The sequence below is a fragment of the Arctopsyche grandis genome, chromosome 2 (genome assembly GCF_051622035.1).
Source record: "Arctopsyche grandis isolate Sample6627 chromosome 2, ASM5162203v2, whole genome shotgun sequence".
NCBI lineage: Eukaryota > Metazoa > Arthropoda > Insecta > Trichoptera > Hydropsychidae > Arctopsyche > Arctopsyche grandis.
Window position 1 is genome coordinate 35154834 of NC_135356.1, and position 19562 is coordinate 35174395.

At 35.2% G+C, this 19562-nt stretch overlaps 1 protein-coding gene across 2 annotated transcripts; it reads right to left on the minus strand.

Moving 5' to 3' along the window:
• Positions 1-1868: 1868 nt before the first annotated feature.
• Positions 1869-17733, minus strand: Prp4k (Pre-mRNA processing factor 4 kinase). 2 transcript variants are annotated; one of them, XM_077445934.1, is made up of 10 exons: positions 17466-17733; positions 11990-13313; positions 11763-11900; positions 11481-11673; positions 11344-11396; positions 10229-10320; positions 9659-9805; positions 7962-8230; positions 4970-5346; positions 1869-2817 (listed from the first exon to the last, which is right to left on the minus strand). In XM_077445934.1, the coding sequence occupies exons 2-10, from the start codon at positions 13298-13300 to the stop codon at positions 2614-2616; spliced, it is 2784 nt and encodes a 927-aa protein (XP_077302060.1). In that variant the 5' UTR covers positions 13301-13313; positions 17466-17733; the 3' UTR covers positions 1869-2613. The 2 variants fall into 2 exon arrangements, with proteins under 2 accessions (XP_077302060.1, XP_077302059.1); XM_077445933.1 differs by having other exon boundaries at positions 11344-11673.
• Between the last annotated feature and the right edge of the window lie 1829 nt (positions 17734-19562).

Below are 19562 nucleotides of genomic sequence, written 5' to 3' on the forward strand. Positions count from 1 at the left end.
TAAACATTGACACGGATTACACGACCCATGTTCAATGCAGTTTGTTTTCAATGTCACCTGGAAAGGCTTAACGGGTAGCATTCTTGTTTACTTTGCACATGCTCAAAATATTATACAACGCATATCGGTGTTTTTCCCATGGACTTGTTGGCAAAACGCCGATCGGCGCAAAGGGTTATAGGGATGATAAAAAGTATTTATTTTCAATCAAAGTATCAACTATGCATATGACTAAATTGCACAAATAACTATGGGTCAATAATGATTCACACAAAGTCAAATACCGATCATTCAAACTCACCGCCCACAAATGATTGCACTTCCCAGCTTTCCTATATAATAAATCAAATGCTACTGAAGGATTATTTATATCTAATTATAAAACTCAGGCCATTACAGTACAGTGTATTTACATATATGTGTGAATCAATACATTCAAGAACCTTCAAAACACATCAACTAATAATTGTAACCGATACGTGTGTATACACGTCTGAATATTTTTTTACAAATACTTTTTATACAAATATTTTTTTCTGTACGTTTATTTAAAATAAACATACAACATATTATATCAACACATATAATAATAATATAACCCATATACTAATTGCTACATTGTAATCAACCTAAATTATCCAATCGAAACTCGTCAATGAAACTTTTTGAAAAATATTCAAACAAACGGATGCCTTGTGGATACACATAATATATGTATTTATTATATATAAATATCGCAGCAAAGTTACCAAAAATTCGCTAAAGCATTCAGAAAAAAATAAATTAATATATGTAAATATACACTACGTAGAGTTCAGAATGATGAAAAAAGTTCATATTTGAACTAATTAATAAACAATATATTAATAACTAATATTATGACGAGTAAATTGCAAACATAACGGTGCAGACTGTGATGTGTAAGAGACAGAGCAAAAATACGTGGTGTGATCGGAAAATAAGCAGTCGTCAAACTCGGTTAAAGTGAATAAATTAAAAATTTAATAAATTAAAAATCATTGCAAGCGACACCTTTCCACCCAGAACATATGAACACCACAGAAAGCACCGAATCAATATTCCATATGTAATCGGCACCGATCTTTATATACATATAAACACGTACACACACACACACTATGTAATCAACCCTTTGGATTGCCGAGGCATTTTGAAGATCACTGTCCAAGATTGCCGAACGGATCGTCGATTCATTGTATCACCACTTCATTTAAGATATCCCTGTACGTACCAAAAACGCATTTAATGCCATAAAAACAACATACATATATTACTCTCTTCTTTAGAAGATTCCCATATTATTAGAGACACGTGCATTTTTTTTTTGTTTACACACATTTGATTTCATAAAAGCATTGTATTTTTGCAAGGCTTTATATATATATATATATATATATATATATATATATATATATATATATATATATATATATACTAGTGCACATAATTGTGCACTCGTTAAAATATCGCAATTCGAATTTAAAATATAATTTATAATTTTGAAAAAAAATATCGTATTTTTTTAATCTATTCTTTTGTTTATGCCGCGTCTCTTTCCACGATATACGATCCCAAGGGCAGAAAGAGAGACGGAGCATGGTGAGTGATTACTTCGTAAACACTCACCAAGCTCTGTCTCTTTCCACGATATACGACTCCAAGGGGAGAAAGAGACGGAGCATGGTGTTAACAGCGAGTATTTCATACACACGCACGCAGGCACGCACGCATTAGACAAGCATTAAAAAAAAAAACAAATCGTAAATAATAATATAAGATTTTTTCTTTTTTTTATATATAAATAAATATGAATATATTTTTATTTTCTCATCTCTCTGTATTTTTTTGGTCTAAATTTATATAAATAAATAAATAAGGTTTAATTCGCTTATCGGTCAGACAATATTCCTAAAACTCTTCGCTTGTTTTATATAAAGCAAATACTTATCAATATATATTTTTTTTTTTTTGGAATTTTCATATGTATTTCAAACTTAGTTTATGCTTTTTATAATTTTTTATGTTCAGGCTTCAGAATGACATTAAGTGTTTTTCTATATTCTGACAAATACTCAGTAAAGTTTGTAATATTAGTATAATTAGCTAAAATAGTCACATAAATAAATAAAAAACAATAGAATATTACAAAAAATGTTATCATTTCTTGAACGAAAACATCCTACTCGGCGATGAGAAAAGTAGTGATCCATTTCATACTTATGAGGACATCGACGACACGTTCGGCAGTCCTGGGCAAAACTGCAAACGACGGAATATCGCCGTTTAGCAGCCAAAGGGTTGAATACCAAAATTTATAAACAACAATACAATCATTATAGGAAAAATTTAAATAAAATCAACTCGAAAGACGACGAATCGAGGCTCATTCTATAGACTTCCAATACAGGTCGATCACAAAAGATAATAATAAAAAGGAAAAGAATTTAAAAAAGATGTATGCATCGATTATTAGTAAAAAAATAATAATAATAAGTGACAATCGTTACAAAAGTGAACATATATAATATATATGTGTAAAATGAATAGTTTTGAATTAAAGGAAAACACATGTTACACACGTTGTTTCGAGTTCTAAACGGGCTCCCTAATGAAAGGGTGCTGCAGCGCGCACGCTATTGAAGCGCGGCGTGCCGGGTCCACCATCAGCATCTGCTCCAGCAGTTGCTTCAACTGTTCCATTTTTTTCATGAGATTCGACGGCAAATTTCTCGAGCCGGTCAATTCCGACACCAAATCTCTATTCGGATTGACGCACGTGATAAGGGCAATTTTCTCCTGAAATCACACGCCAAAATTTCCCATTAGCAACATACTGTAACATACATGGATACAAACAACATGAATAACAGAACTCGACTACAGTAGAACCTCGATTATCTGGATTGTTAAAAACAAACACAAATTTTACTGCTTTGAAATGCATAACATAAAAATTCGAAAATAAGACTGAGAAATGAGTCAGTTGCTCAAAAGACGGTTGTGTTTCTTGAAAATTTGATAGCGATTTAAATATTTATTTTTAATATTACCAATATGGAAAAAGAAAACGTGTTGTATTATCATTAAAAGACCAGTTAGATATTATCAATGATTTAAAAAGCGGTGTCTTAGGACGTTTTTTGTCAAATGCTTAATGGTGTTGGAACGTCAACGATCTCGGATATAAAAAAACAAGGCGAAAAAATTATGAAGTTTACTGATTCTTTAATGTCACAGAAGATGGAAGCTCAGAGCGTAAGGTTATGAAAAAATCAGGAAATTAATTAGTCGAAGAGTGTATTTTTATGTGGTTCATTCAAAGACGATCGTCTGGACGGTTACCTGACAACTTGTTCACAGATTTTCCGTAAACCGAGGATGCGCTCCAGGCATTACGTATACGGCCGTCTCTTTCTCACCCCGTCTGTTCACCAAGATCTCGTTTACGTATGCATTACGTATGCAGCCATCTCTTTCACAGACCGTCTGTTATCGGTGAACGGCATAGTAAACGAGATCTTGGTGAACAGACGCGGTGAGAAAGAGATGGCCGTATACGTAATGCCTGGAGCGCATCCTCGGTTTACGGAAAATCTGTGAACGAGTTGTCGTGTCACCCGTCTGGACAGCCAATATCTGGTCCATTATTGTATGAAAAGTATTCGCGATTTAGCAACTTCAAAAAGAAGAGCTAACTGCAAGTAAAAATCCATAATTGAATTTCTTAATAAAGAATAATTTAATATTGATCTTCATGTTATTATATATGTATGTAAATGTAGACGAATAAAAATTATTCACACTGAATGAACACTTCCTGATTTTTTCGATTATCTGGATTTTTCATTATCAGGACTACCTTAATCCCCAATTAGTCCGGATATTTTTTTTTTCCTTATGTACTATTTTTCTTATATTTTATAGTATTTTTCTGCTTTTACCTTTTATTTCTTTTTAATCTTGTATGAATTATTAGGGTTTGCTGCAAATGATTGCAAGCTACACGGCTGCATGCTCATTCCGATTGAACTTAAGCATATACGAAAGACGATATATTCATGGGGTTGCACAGATGACATTTGGACACGGTGTACATTGATGATTGGCAATTCTTAAAATTGAGTTGGATCTTTCTTGCAAGTTTAAAATGGCAAATGCCGAGACAAAAGTATGAAATGAGCATGCGCCCGCTTGGTTTGCAATCGTTTGTAGCGCAGGGGAATTATTACTATTATTAGTATGATTTTTATTATTCTTCCCTTATTTTCTTATGGAGGCCATTGTGGCGCATTAAGAGGGCTGGACAGCAGCGCCTTGTCCATACAAACGTACTATCCTTCTCCCTACCTCAATTATGGCACTAGAGAAATTATTTTTTAATATGCTATGGATATCCACCATTGGGGTGCATCTATCGTTTTATTTTTTTTAATTAATTATTTTTTATAGGAGCTGGGAGCCGCCAAACATCTATAAAATCGCCTCTTTCTTACACCCACGAAAAGAGTCTAGCGTGGTTATTTAACGGTCGATTTTTAAAAAAATACGCCAATAGATGCACAGAAAATATCTTTCTCATACCGATGATGAAATTTTTTTAAAAATTGGTCCAGTTTTGGAGGAGAAAATAGTAGAATATGAACCCTCGATTTTGTCAATTTAAACAACGTTTTATCTGGTCAAAGCGCAACTGTCGCATTCACTCAATATATATATTGATATATATTGTCGCATTCACTCAATATATACATACACTCAATATATATATCGAAGAAAGGAACGGTAACAAAATTAAGGTTTCGGGTGTACAGCCCTCTTAAGTTCTTCCTGTAATGCCACAATGGTCCAAAATTATAAATGAATAAATGAATAATCGAAGTTCTACTGTGTCAAGTCGACAGACCCATTCATCATAACAATCGAGCTCTACCGTACTCAAAATAATTACCCTTTCCGTAACTTTGTCGACTTCTCGGTACAGAAAATCACAGTTGGAGTTAAAGTGCTGCGTCTTAAACAATCCCTTCCTTATCAGTTTGTGGGGCACTTTCCCCTTCAGGTCCATAATGTACTTCAGCATTTGATTGTTGGATTGCCCGCTGAACAAAATTTTACCGGTAGACAGCTCGTAAATAGTGCACGCGACAGACCATGTGTCGATAGCGTAATCGTACGGAATGCCCAAGATGATTTCGGGCGCTCGGTAAAACCTCGATGCCAAGTATGGCGTCAGTTCGTTATCATTTATACTCGTCGCCGAGCCGAAATCGCACAACTTGAGGTGAACTTTGCTCTCGTTTACTAATATGTTGTCCGGCTTTATATCTAAACACAAAAAACACAATGTAACTAGGTAATAAGTGATTTCGTTTACTTTTCGTATCAATGCAAATAAATATTATTATAATAGCAACATATATTAATATTATATACATTTTATTCCCAAGCGTGGTATAACGTTTTATATACATATGTATGTACATATATACGAGATGTATGTACATACACATATACTGCGCATTTTATGATTAGTATTCACTAAAGTCTATGTAAATTTTATACGCCGTCAGGTCTAGATGAGTCCATCGTTTATGTGTATTTTATTTATTTTATCTTGTTAGTATGAAACACTACAAAACGATTCTAGTAGGTAAATTAGTCGAAGTGAGTTATTCGAATGGCAATTTATCAAACTGTTCGAATTAAATTACGATTCGAAAAATGTCTCTCAAACAACTGTGTTTCGATGAAAGCCTTTATTAGAATGGCGTTCAAAAAAAATTCATAACAAGCTTGGATAAATTATTTGGATTATAATAATTAAATAATATTGAAAATATCTTGCGATGACTTGAAATTTCTCGACCTTCGTTTTCTTGACTTTTTTGGTGTATGTCATTGTCGAGTTAGTACATATACAAAAAATGTTTTAAATAGTGAAGTACTTATTTTAAACATTAACTATTAAAAAATATAGTATAAATAGATTTAACGTTTTTTAGATATCTTTAAAAGTGTATCAATTGCAGGGATGCGGTGCATCCGCTTTAAAATCGCCAGACGAATTGAACGACAGATTAACGGACGGCTGCTTTAAATGCAATTCTCATCTTCTCGAATGATAGATGGCACATCAGATGACGGGTAACCTTTCGATGTGGACAGATGCAATTATTAAAATTGAGTTGGATCTTTCAGGCGAGTTTAATAAGGCAAGATTCGATAAGTTCCGAATCTTGCCTTATTAAACTCGCCAGAAAGATCCAACTCAATTTTAATAATTGCATCTGTGCACATCGAAAGGTTACTCGTCATCTGATGTGCAATCTATCATTCGAGAAAACGAAAATTACGTTTAAAGCTGCCGTTCTGTTAATCTGGCGATTTTAGAGCGGGTGCACCAAACCCCAATTGCAGGAGCTGTAGCTTGGTTTGAAAATTTACCGACTTGGACACCCGACTTTATTTATGATTCGAATCCGACTCTGACTCCAACTTTAACGATTTTAATAAAATCGATTTTTCTTGCCAACGTAAAAAATTATTAGTAAAAAAAAATTAAAGGCATTAAAAAATCACTAAAAATTGACATGTAATCCAATTTGTTAAATTATTGATAATTAAATAGGTATAAATAAAAACAAGGTACAGTAATAGTGTGTGTGTGTGTGTGTGTGTGTGTGTGTATGAATTTGATACACAAATAAATCAATGATAAAGAATGAAAGGAACCAATCGGTTTTGGCGAAAATACGTGCATACATTATACCAGCGGTTTCCAAACTGGGAGGCGCGCCTCCCTTGACTATTGCCTTGACTTGACCTTGATTTCTCAAAGTTTTTGTGTATACAGAATCCATTTAATTACAATGAAGAAGGCGAATTCGAACTGAGAACTATCGAAAAAGAAAAATTGATAGAATTATCATGCGATTGCTCACTAAAACAAAAGTTTCAAAATGAAACCATAATTAAATTTTGGATGAATCTTAGTGGAGAGTATGAATCTTTGTATTGCAAAGCAATGCAAGTGTTTCTACCGAAAAGGAGTTACGAGTGGCACTCTCCATATTGCCCCCAAGATTTGATAAACTTTGTGCCAATAAACAACAACATCATTCGCATCAAATTTTGATGTGATAGATGTAGTTTAATTATTAATTTAATATAATAATAAATATACGTGTTCGTATAAATTTATGTTATAGCAAAACCTTTTTATTATTCTGTCTATTGTAGTGTTCAGTATTTTTTTTTAAATAAAGGTTTATTATTTAAAACGTGTCTATATTATTATATATATTAAAAAATAAAAGGTAGGGAGGCGCGGAAAAAAAAATTTTTTTTAGGGAGGCGTAGTAGCATAAAGTTTGGAAACCGTTGCATTATACTGTAGTTTAAATTCACGATTGTTATAAAAAAACGAGTCGAAAAGTCGAGTAAACGAGTGTCAATAGATTTCAAATCGGTGGAACAGAGCGCACTGAATTCTTAGATAACTTATTACAAGACAAAGCGATATATTTAAAAAAAAAATTAAATTGAGATCTAAATTTCAAACCTTTCATGTCGATTCCCATTTAAATGAAAACTGCCCTAATTTTTGACAAAGTTGATACATGATTTATTGAACTTTGAGCTACAGATTCGATCATAAACTTAAATCGTGATACTGAAAGTATCTCTAGGCCTGCCGTAGACTATCTACCATACATAAAATGAAACAATGCGCAGTTTAATTGAACAACGACATAGCATCTGAACCAATCGTAAAGAGCAAGCAAAACAGTTTAGTACTAAAAAGTAAAATACAACCAACTTACTTCGAAGATTCGCTACAACACAATTCAAGAATAATAAAATGCATCAGTTATATTAAAATATTCAAAGTGTGAATTCATTCACGTTTGTAAAAATAATTTCAGGAAAAAATACAATACCTGCGTGCAATATCTCCGCTTTCTTTAAAAGTTTAAGGGCGAACAATAGCTGTTGCGTGTAGCTACGCACTGCTTTTACATTCAGGCCACTTCCGCCGCCGTACTTTTTCAAAACTTCGCGCAGATTCATCGACAACGGCTCTAGCACCAGACACAAATGCCGCCTGTGGAAGAAATGACACCGAAGACGCACACAATGCATTTTGTCTTCGGGATCGGCGTCGTTCAGCTTCCTGAGCATTTCCAACTCCCTCAAACCTGTCTGGTGCCTGAAAACACCAAGAAATGCATTCAATTTCATTGTATACAACAACACTTCCTTGTAATAATCATTAATATCAGTAATAAGTTCAAAGCTCTAAGTTTACAAGAGTGTGCGTCAAGGATGTACATATTTTGTCTCCAATAATGTTCAATATTTATGCATCATGAGAAGGGGTAAAAATGGCGGGGTTAAAGCATATCCAATCTCAAGTAATACTGTCATAGCCAACTCCGAAGAGAAAATGGCAAATCTACTACGTCTGCAACACGAAAGCAGAATACTTGGACTCCAGATGAACAGAGCGAAAACAAAGACTATGATGATGGATCGGCATGATCAACTCGTGAGGACAGATGCTCCATCTAATCTTGATGTTGTACACGAATTTATTTAAATCAAATCAACGCTATGGATGACGGATGGTGTGAGACTAAAATAAGAAGGCGAAAAGTTCATTGTGCAAAATTTAGAAAAACCAGGGCATCGTATTTCTATACGGAGTGGAGAAATGAACGGTACAATCTCGAGGATGACGGAATAGACGCTTTTGAGATGTATTGTTATTTAGGCAAATTGCTAGGCGAGACCAGGAAAAATTAGTCGTTCTGGGAAGCGTTGAAGGAAGCAGATTAAGAGGATGATCTCCATCAAGATAGAATGACCAGACCAGGGCTGACATTGGAAAAACGGTAGTTGAGTCACTGTGAGCTATCGAGAGGACGGGAGGACCCTGACCCATTCTTTGAGTTATTTTTATTTCTATACGGAGTGGAAACATGAATGGTACGAGCTCGAGAAAGCCAAAATAGACGCTTTTGAGATGTGTTATTGGAGACAGATGCTTAGAATCCCCTGGACAGTGAGAAGAACCAATACCTTCATCCTGCAAAAGCTGAGGGTTGGTAAATAGACTATCGTACATTTGTCTTAGGCGTATCCTCCAGTTCTTTGGGAACATTGCGAGGCTAGACCAGGAGAGCCTGGAAAATTTGGTCGTTCTGGAAGCATTGAGGGAAGCAGAGGAAGAGGACGATCCCTAGCAAGGTAGAGTGACCAGATCAGGACTCATTGGGAAAACTGTAGTCGAGTCACTGCGAGCTGTGGGGTATCGAGAAGGATGGAGGACCATGACCCATTTTTTGAGTTATCGTAATACGGTACTCATTACCTTTATTCGTAATACCTAGCAAATATTAATGCATTATTGAATTCGCAAGCATTCGTAAGAACATCAGAGCTATCAAAACCCCACAATTCTCAAACCTCAAGTGTATTTTCGCTTGCAGAGATACAATTTACTAGTCGAATTGTATTCGAATATGAATTACCTGAAACGCCAGTTGGAATTCATTACAACTGGAAATACACTTCGACTGTAACATCTATAATACATACAAAAAACCCTAAAAAAATATGAACAATATCAACTTACATGATTTCATTATTACGGATGATTTTTATAGCAACGTCGCTCATACTTCTCGCTTGATCTCTAGCCCTGATCACATTCGAGAACACACCTTGACCGGTATACCCGTAGACGACGAAGCGATTCTCCAAAGTCTCTCCTATGCGAACCCTAAAAACAAATCAATTTTATATTAAAACTGCTGTTATTTATCATTTGGAAACGATCATCCCAGCATCCTTATCATGGAAGCAGTAGAAGAATGAACTGTTCTAATCTACATATGTAAAAAGCGTGAATAGATAGAAGCATCAATAATAACCACATCATATCAAACATTTACACCATTAGTTAAGGTCTCTAATGATATCTCATTTGCCTCCGGGAGCAGAAAGATGAGCAAATTGAATGAAACTGCTTCAACAATTATTGAGATCTACATTTTATAATCATCCAGATATTGCCAACATTGATAGACATTGTATTGTAATCATTTGAATTGAATAAATTGTTGATTTTGATCCCGATTTCAATCCACAACCCATCAATTAACCAGCGAGCTAAGCCACATCTAATAGACATGTCAATGTTTACCTGTAATATCCATCAGCGTCATCCCAATTATCCGTGAGTGATGGATTTTCGAGCTGTTTATTATCAACGGCCAGAATGCCGATAGTAGGAGACTTATGAAACAATAAATAATGCAATATATTAAAAATTACGATAAATAAGACGAAATCTCGCTACAGCCATATTCGTATTAACTCTTTGTACGCTAAACAACGATATATCATTTTCATACAAACAACGATATATCGTTGTTTGTATGAAAATGACGAGAATTGCTAACAACGATCACAATCGTTGACATTTGACACAATCGTGTTGACGTCATAATGGGCGTATTTGAATACTTACTTGTAAGCCAGGGTATCATTAGTATGAAACATTTTCTATATACATATATTTAATTTATTGTTATTATATACATATATATTTATATCAACGCAAACAATAGTTTTCTAATTCCACTATTTTTATCTATAATAATATATAATATAAAATAATATCAAAAACAATAAAAAATCGTTTTCTATTATAGAGGTCACGAGCCGTCGCGAAATTAAATGCAATTAAAATGCACACCAAATGTTTACGATACAAAAATCATTAACTGTCACCCCTTATTGTATCTCACTCGCATTTACAACCACGAAAGAGAGTGAGAGCTGCCAAACACCCGCTTCAAATGTATAGTTTCAAATATAATGTACAGTAAAGTACGGCGAGCTTGGCCAAGGAAGTATGTAAATAAATAATAAATTTTATTTCTTCTAAAATATTATAAATGTTTGCATTTCTAGCTAGGATTTTGAACATCGTAGCCGCCATCGTAAGGTTAAGCAAGTTGATAAAGGTCAGCGCATCATGAATTACCATTTTTCAAAAGCGAAATTGTAAACAAAGGAATAAAAATAAGCTTTAAAAATAAAACAGCTTCACCATTTTTGCAAATTCAATTATCAATTACTTCCACTGCCTACTTTTTATTGAAATATATAACTATAATATGAATGAACTATAATGAAATATAATATAATAACAAGCCGAACGGCGTTGTTCAGCATTCATATTTGCCGTTGTAATGCAATCTTGCTAAAATCTTGTCTACATATAACTTAGAATATATATAATATGATACGTACTTCGTTACTTTCGTGGTTATTGTCCTGCTCCGCAAACATATCCCAGTCGTTAGCTTTGGAATTGTTTAAATTTTTAGATTTAATATATAAAGAGTTTTGATTGTCTTTAGGATTATCTGGATTTGAATTGTTATTACAATTATTTAACGGCAACACGGGTGTGTGTGATTCTGTAAAGTTCTCAGGTACAGGTGAAGAGTCGTCTGTCTTGAAATTTGGCACAGAATCGTCGCCTGGTGGTGTCATAGGTTTAGCTATTACATCTTGAACAGAATTCGTCGGACTGATCTTTTTAGATTGTAAGGAGCTACTTTCTTTTATACCGAGTCGCTAAAATGATAAAAAAATTATCATTATACCAAACAATAAAATAAAATACACAAGATATTTAAGCAAAATTTTCATTGAAACTTAAAAACCTTCACAAGTTTTTCCCTTTCCTTGCGTCTCTTTTCAATAATCTGTTCTTCAGATTCTTCACTGTCGGTATCGTACGAAATATCAATTTCGCCACTGGAACTTTCCGCATCCGGTTTAATTCCTTCGCTTAATGAATCCTAATTGAATCAAAACAAATGCATACATGTGTGAATATAAATCGAGAATCAAAAGTGATATGGAGTTAATAAATTTTACTAAAGCTAACCTTAAATTTATCTGTTGGTTTTTTGCGATGATGACTGCGATCTCTGTCTCTGTATCGCGAAGATCTCGAGCCCCATCTATCTGATCGGTCAACATTTGATCTATAAAACCTACCTCGATAATCTTTGCCGTCGTAGTTGTTATACGGATTTCTGTGATTCCCATAGTCTCGCTCTTCAATTCTAAATCTATCTCTTTCCCTATGCTTATCTCGGTCAAAGTCTTTTTTATCGTTTTCTCTATCTTTTCTTCTTTCTCTGTCCCTCTCCCTTTCCTTTTCTTTTTCTCGTTCTCTCTCTTTTTCTCGTTCCCTGTCTCTCTCCCTTACCTTTTCCTTCTCTTTAATCCTTTCCCTTTCGCGTTCCTTTTCACGCTCTCGTAGCCGTTTTTCAGCTTCGGCATCCTTCGATTTCTTTTTATCTTTTTCCCTTTTGTCTTTTGACCTTTTCTCTCGTTCCAAGCTCTTCAACTCATCCTCCAAACGCTTTCTCCTACTATCTCTATCCAAAAGACAACGTAAGTCTTCTACATCTTTGCTCTTTTTTGTTCCATCGCGTTTTTTCTCCACCTGTTTAAGTGCGGGTGGCTGTTTCGAATTCTTAGCTCTATCACACTTTTCTATGACATCGTCTGCGAATACTACTTTTCTTTGGCTTTTTTTACTGACTTTAACCTTTTTCTTGACTGCAGACTCGTCACTGGAGTCCAACAATATAATCGATCTGGAAGAATTGGGATTGCTCTTATCGGATTTTGCTCGATCCGGCGAAGACTCACCTTCGCTGGGGTCGGACAAGTAAGCACCCAATCGCGCCTGCAACAATCGCTTTCTCTTTATAAGCTCCTCAAGATTTAAGTCATCCTCGACCATGACATCGGTCAGAGAAATGTCCAGAAATTTCGCTTTGCGTGGGTGATCGTTGTCCGAAGCTGAAGTGAACACTTCTGGCATATGTAAATTCACAGGTTTGGTTTTCTTCAGAAGCGATTTCTTTGGTTTCAAACTTAAATCGTATGTGAGATGAGTTATTTCACCGTCGGGCATATTTTGCTTCTTGGAAGGTGGCTGTTCATCAATATCAAATTTTACTTCCCGTTTAGTCACATTGTTTACTATGACTTTTTCAGGCGACAACAACAATGAACTTTCGACATCTTTCCCCTGCTTCTTACCTTTTTTATGTTTCTTTCTCTTTACATCTAACACATTCTTATTATCTTTCTTGTATTTGTGCTTCTTCGCCTTTTTGTTTCCATTTTCTATTGAAACAATTTCAATCGACTCTTTCTTAGAAATAGTTGCCTTATCCATATTTTTACCAGACCTGAAAACGACATATTTTCAAATAAGTATTTTTATTAAAAAAAAAAAAAACACTTGCAAAAAGTAAGATTTACAATATTGAAATCCGTTATTAATAACATACCCATGAATATAGAATAACTATTTATATAGAATTCTATATTTATGAACATACCCCATTATTAACATAACACATTAGGCGATTTCTAACTTTAAGCGATAACCAAACCGAAACTTTATCATTTTTACTGGTTTCAATTGTGGTTCGACCAAATTACCACATTTCAACTGTTCGTTAGATTTATATATTTGATAAAAGGGTGGCATTTCGTTCACTGTCTATTTTTGAACTATACAAGTCTATATTTGAACTATAAAAAAATCTATTTTTGAACTATTCTTTATGTACATTGTCTATATCAAAGACTGTTTTTTTGTTTAATGCACATCCAGAGTAAGTAGATCTGCTTTTCTGATACGCCAAGTTTTAAGAAAATAATAATATATATATAAAAAACGTAAGGCACGTAGTAAGTGCATCGACAAGTATGGAGATATCAAAAAACGATGTTAATGGCCAGCAATGAGGATGAAATAGCTGGAGTACTTTGTAGAATAGAAATAGAGAGTAGACACCTGGGTCTAAAGATAAACAGAAATCCTATTCATAGACAGATTTGAGCCTCTCATAAAGTCCAATGCTTTAGAAGACTACAAGGAAGCCGGCGACTCTATCTACCTGGGTGCCTTAATCTCAAGGGAAGGAGGATGCCAATCGGAAATCCGCATAAGAGTAGGAATGGCGAAAACGATGATGGTCAGTCTGATAAAGACATGGATCTTTGGACAAAATGGACAAAGACCGCTCTATTATGAGAAAAGCGAAAATCCGTCTAGTGCGATCTACATTGCATTATATGGAGTTGAGACATGGTCCTGAAAAAGAGAGAAAGGGACATGCTAGATGCATTCGAAATGTGATGTTGGAGGCGGATGCTGCTCATAACATGGACCGCAGACGCACGAATATCTATATCTTCAAAGAGCTGGCAGTTTCAGAGAGACTCTCCACAAAATGTAGGAAAGAGGTTATTTTTTAATTTGGCATTAAAGAATGTGGAAAGTCTGGAGAGGCTGGTAGTCACCAGAACACTAGAGGTATGGTGAGCGTGAGGACAGTTTCTCAAGACATGGTCACACCAAATCAAAAAACTGACGGGAACATCCCTCAGCGCTGCCTTCAACTTGGCACAGAACCTGAAAGAGTGGAAGAAGATCGTCCATCAAATTCCAGACGACATCAATTACCACGACGCTCAGAATTGAGCAAACGAGAAAGAAAAAGAACAACGATATAGTTAAGATTCTACAAAATCTAATTGTTCAGAGCGACGTTTTAAGGCTTCCTCTTGAAAACCAATCATTTTCGGAATAACGTTTCGACAATATGTCAACGATGAAATCAGTATACATATTATACATGGGTTTGCTACAAAAGATTGCAAACCACCCGGCTGCATGCTCATTTCGATTGAATTTTGACTGTTTGAATTTCAGCATGTACGAAAGACGAGATATTCATGGGGTTGCGCAGATGACATTTCGGTGTACATTGATGATTGGCAATTCTTAAAATTGAGTTGGATCTTTCTGGCAAGTTTAAAATGGCAAAAGCCGAGACAAAAGTATGAAATGAGCATGCAGCGAAATAAGCATGCGCCCGCTTGGTTTGCAATCATTTGTAGCGCAGACATACATACGTCTCAATACGTTATCTTATTTATCAATAAGAGAATTCAAATCCAGCAGATAGTACGAATGTGGAGTTCTATCAGATTCCTATAATGCCACAATGGTCCAAACTTTAAATAAATAAATATTTAAAACGTATTGTGAACTAATATGTATTATACAGTAGAACCTCGATTATCCAAATTGTCAAAAACAAACACAAATTTTACGATTTTCGTGCTTTGAAATGCGTAACATAAAAATTCTAAAATAACACTGGGAAATGAATCAGTTGTCTTCAAAATTCAATACTCAAATTTTTTTCTTTAAATATTTATTTTTAATATTACCAATATGGAAAAGAAAACGTGTTATATTATCATTAAAAGACAAATAAGATACTATCGATGATTTAAAAAGCGATGTCTTAGGACGTTTTTTGTCAAATACTTATGGTGTTGGAACGTCAACGATCTCGGATATAAAAAAACAAAGCGAAACCATTATGAAGTTTACTGATTCTTTAATGCCAGAAGATGGAAGCCAGAGCGTGAGGTTATGAACAAATCAGGTAATGAATTAGTCGAAGAGTTTATTTTTATGTGGATCGTCTGGACAGCCAAAATCTGGTCCATTATTGTATTAAAAGTATAAGTAATAGCTAGAGACAAGTATTTTGGGCATCTATTTTGTCAATTTTAGCATATATTTTTAAGAAGAGTGTAATTTTAAATAATAAAAAAATTTGATGAATTTTAATAAAATTTATATACATATGTATATACAATTTAAAGACAACACAATAATTAAAAAATAAGCGAAAAATTCAAAAATGTTTTGGAATTAAAATGACAATGAAAAAAACATGAATATAAAAATACAAAGACAAAAAATATGAATATAAAAATATAATACCGATTAAAATTTATTAAAACTCAACATGGAGCATATTTCTACAGATTATTTTTTGAGATTCGTGCGACGATCGGTAACAATTATATTGTATTTACTAAAATACCTTTCGGCATCCACATTATTGACGGGACACCAAATAGATTTTAGAGCTGCACAACCAAACTCTTCATATTTCATTTTTATTGCCATCAATAATAGCAAAATATCCGGCGTGGATTCACTTTTTATATTCTCTATTAATTGTCTAAAAAAAAGTGCTGATATCCTTCCAAACATTGAGCCTTTGTTAATACATTAAACAATGGCAGATTTCTATAAAACAAAACTGTTTCTTTAACATTAATATTAGATTTTGAACCTGCCACAGATGGATTGAATAGTTTACTCAATATTTGAAAGGAATAGATTTGTCTCATTAAGTCTTGAGAGCGAGTCTAGTCTTAAGACGCTTTTTTGAGCAGCCGTATGGATACACAGCTCCAACTGTTCTTTGTTTACAGTAGTAGACAAAAGCAGTTGTTTGGTTTTGACAAGAAAAACACCGTCTATGGTAAACTGCAAGCTCTGTTTTATCCCCTCAATTTCTTCACATAATAAATGGGCAAAGAGATAGGAAGACCCTTCTAAATTGTCTATTAATTTTATGCAAATTTCACCTTTGTTTGTTATTTTAGCATCTATTCCGAAATTTTGCATCAATTAAGCATTAATAGCAAAATGCCCAAAATACGTGTCTCTAGTAATTAACTAACTTTTAAGCAAAAATCCATAATTTAATTTTTTAATAAAGAATAATTTAAAATTGATCTTCATGTTATTATATATAATATATATATATATATATATATATATATATATATATATATATATATATATATATATATATATATATATATATATATATATATATATATGTAAATGTAGACGAATAAAAATTATTCATACTGAATGTACGTCTTTCCTTGTCAATTGTGATTTTTTCTACTATCCGGATTATCTTCATGCCCAAATAGTCCGGATAATCATCGAGGTTCTACTGTATATGAAAAATAAAAAGCTTTCAAAAATCGAAAACATTTCAAAGTAATTGATGCGTGATTTCAATTTGAGAATAAACTTGCATTCGTCACATATGTGGAACATTATTCGTCGCATATATAGAGCTCGTATCAAAATCGATAAAATATGAAATCGGATGCAAAGCCGCATTGATTACTCAATTTAGCCAAGCAGTGGTGTCATCACATTTGCAGTTTGATATCTATAGCGAAATCGCCAACACATGGCAAAACCCCGTCGACTAATTGTAGCTGTAAAAACGATATATTATAAATAATATGAAAGTGTGTGTAATTCAATATGATATGGCGCGAGGGTGATGTACTGTGAGGTTTCAAGGTCGTCGATGATAATGAAAATTTCTGCGAAACGTTTCGATCGAAGCGGCCAAAATGTCGGCACGCGGAGGCCGCGGTCGGCGGAAGACCAGGACATGTGGTGATGGAGCCGAGGGTCGGGAGACACTTACGTGGAGCTGGCGACGGCTGGAGATCGTCGCTCTAGGAAAACATCGAAGAACGGAGAAACACCACAAAGCCGCACACGACGATTGACAGGCAGGGCTGCCAACTCACTTGCGCGATCAGCACTTGTTGGATGCTAGCACCAATGTGGCGTGTTTTTTTATTTTCGCTCAGTACTTATGACTGCATTTTATCGATAGGTCTCTCGGGTAGTGATACTACCTTGACCTATCTATCTATAGTGTTTTATACGATCGATATCTCGTTGACATTGAAGTGCGGGCTGGCAGGTTAAAACACTAAGCAAAATTAATGCATCATATGTGGGATATTGTCGGGGTTAGGTTGTTATTAATATTTTATTTATTTATTTTATTTTACAAAATCAATTAATCAAGCACACTCGTCTAACAGATTGCTCCAAAGCGACGAGTGTGCTAAAAAGATTAAGAAGTATAATAATAAAAAATACAAGTTAAATAAATAAATTACATATACAAATATACAAATTAAATAAGGAAAGGATAACTAAATTGTAAAACAGGGGTCACCAGTGTAAGATCGCCAATTTAGTAGTCGGCGGTCATCAGTGTAAGACAGGGAAGGTATGTTGACCGTATCCCGGTCTAACGAAACACGTGTTGTGTAGTTTGAAAGAGGATATTTATTTTTGTTCAATTGGTACAATGGTTATTGTATGTACGAAGAGGTTTCTTCGGAGAAGTGATCTGTTTGAACTCCAGAGGCTCACTCTGCCGGTGGAGGTTGCTGCGTTGCTTTATAAACGTTTTGGGTTGAAGTGTGTGGTGTGCACATCTTTTGTTCTTGGTACTCGCGAGCGTGGTTTTATGGGTTCATACGCCTGGACGTAGTTCGTGGTTTTTATGGGTTCAGTGAGTTCTTCCTTTGTTTCCAAGATACGTGTATAGAAACACGTGTCGACCCTTTGACGAGGCGAGCGTGTGCCATGCGTTAATGACTTTCCTGGATATGTGTCGCAGTGACCTGATGAGATCATTTCAGTTGTACTATATGCCTACAAAATAAAACATGAAATCATAATAAAATCATAATGTAACGAACGGTTTTACGCGCTTATCTGATCTCGCGGTGGGAGGTCCAGCGGGCGCATACGTCGTTCTTCTTCCAAGGGTCGGGTTATATGGAAACGTTGACTAACGTTGACAGTTTATATAGTCGGGGAGGTTCCTGACTGCAAATCGTCTCGTTGATAACAGCTTCCTCGGGGTCGGGAAGCTGGCTCTGCGGTCCTCTCACGGCTGATGTTTCTCCGGAAACGGCGTGAGGAATACAGGGGACGTTGTGCTGGAACTCAGGGGAGGGAGTGATGCTGCACTCGACCTCACAGCGGTTCTTCAGCAAGATGGTAGATCTCTGGGCCCCGTTCCCCCCTTGGAGACGTGCACAGGAGAGATCTTTCTTCGTCGGTGGCTGGCGGGTGAGAGACTCGCTCTCGACGCGAGCGAGAGGAGCATGGTGTTGGCGCGGTTAAATCACTGGTGCCACTCTAAATATTACTACCGCTACCAACTGAAGGGACACTCGGGAGAACGTCGCGTTACAATAATTAAAAACACTAACTCCACCTTTCTAAATGGTCGCGACCTCCATAACTTAGGAATTGGTGCAGAGAATGAAGAGAGACGTGACAAAAATGTCAATGGCACCATCCAGTGAATTTAAGAAACGGAGGCCGCGAGGAATGGGAGAATAACTGAATGCCACAGTTCTAGCCAAAGGAGTGTGATAAAGGGGACGATGGCGGGTCCATATCACACTCTCTGGAGCATGAAGGCCCAACGCAGCCGGTGACACGACAACTCGTTCACAGATTTTCCGTAAACCGATAATGCGCTCCAGGCGTTTTTTTTACACATACATATAATATTCGTGACAACTGACAGATGTTGTATATTATTTTTCTGAGCATTCAGTATATACATACATGTTTATTTATAGCTATTTAGCAAATTTAATAGACTTTCTATTTTACTCAAATGCATTCTATTAATTAGTTAATTAAATTTATATGCACTGTCTCTCACAGAGGTGTCTCCTTTTACCTCGCAAGAATGTATCCA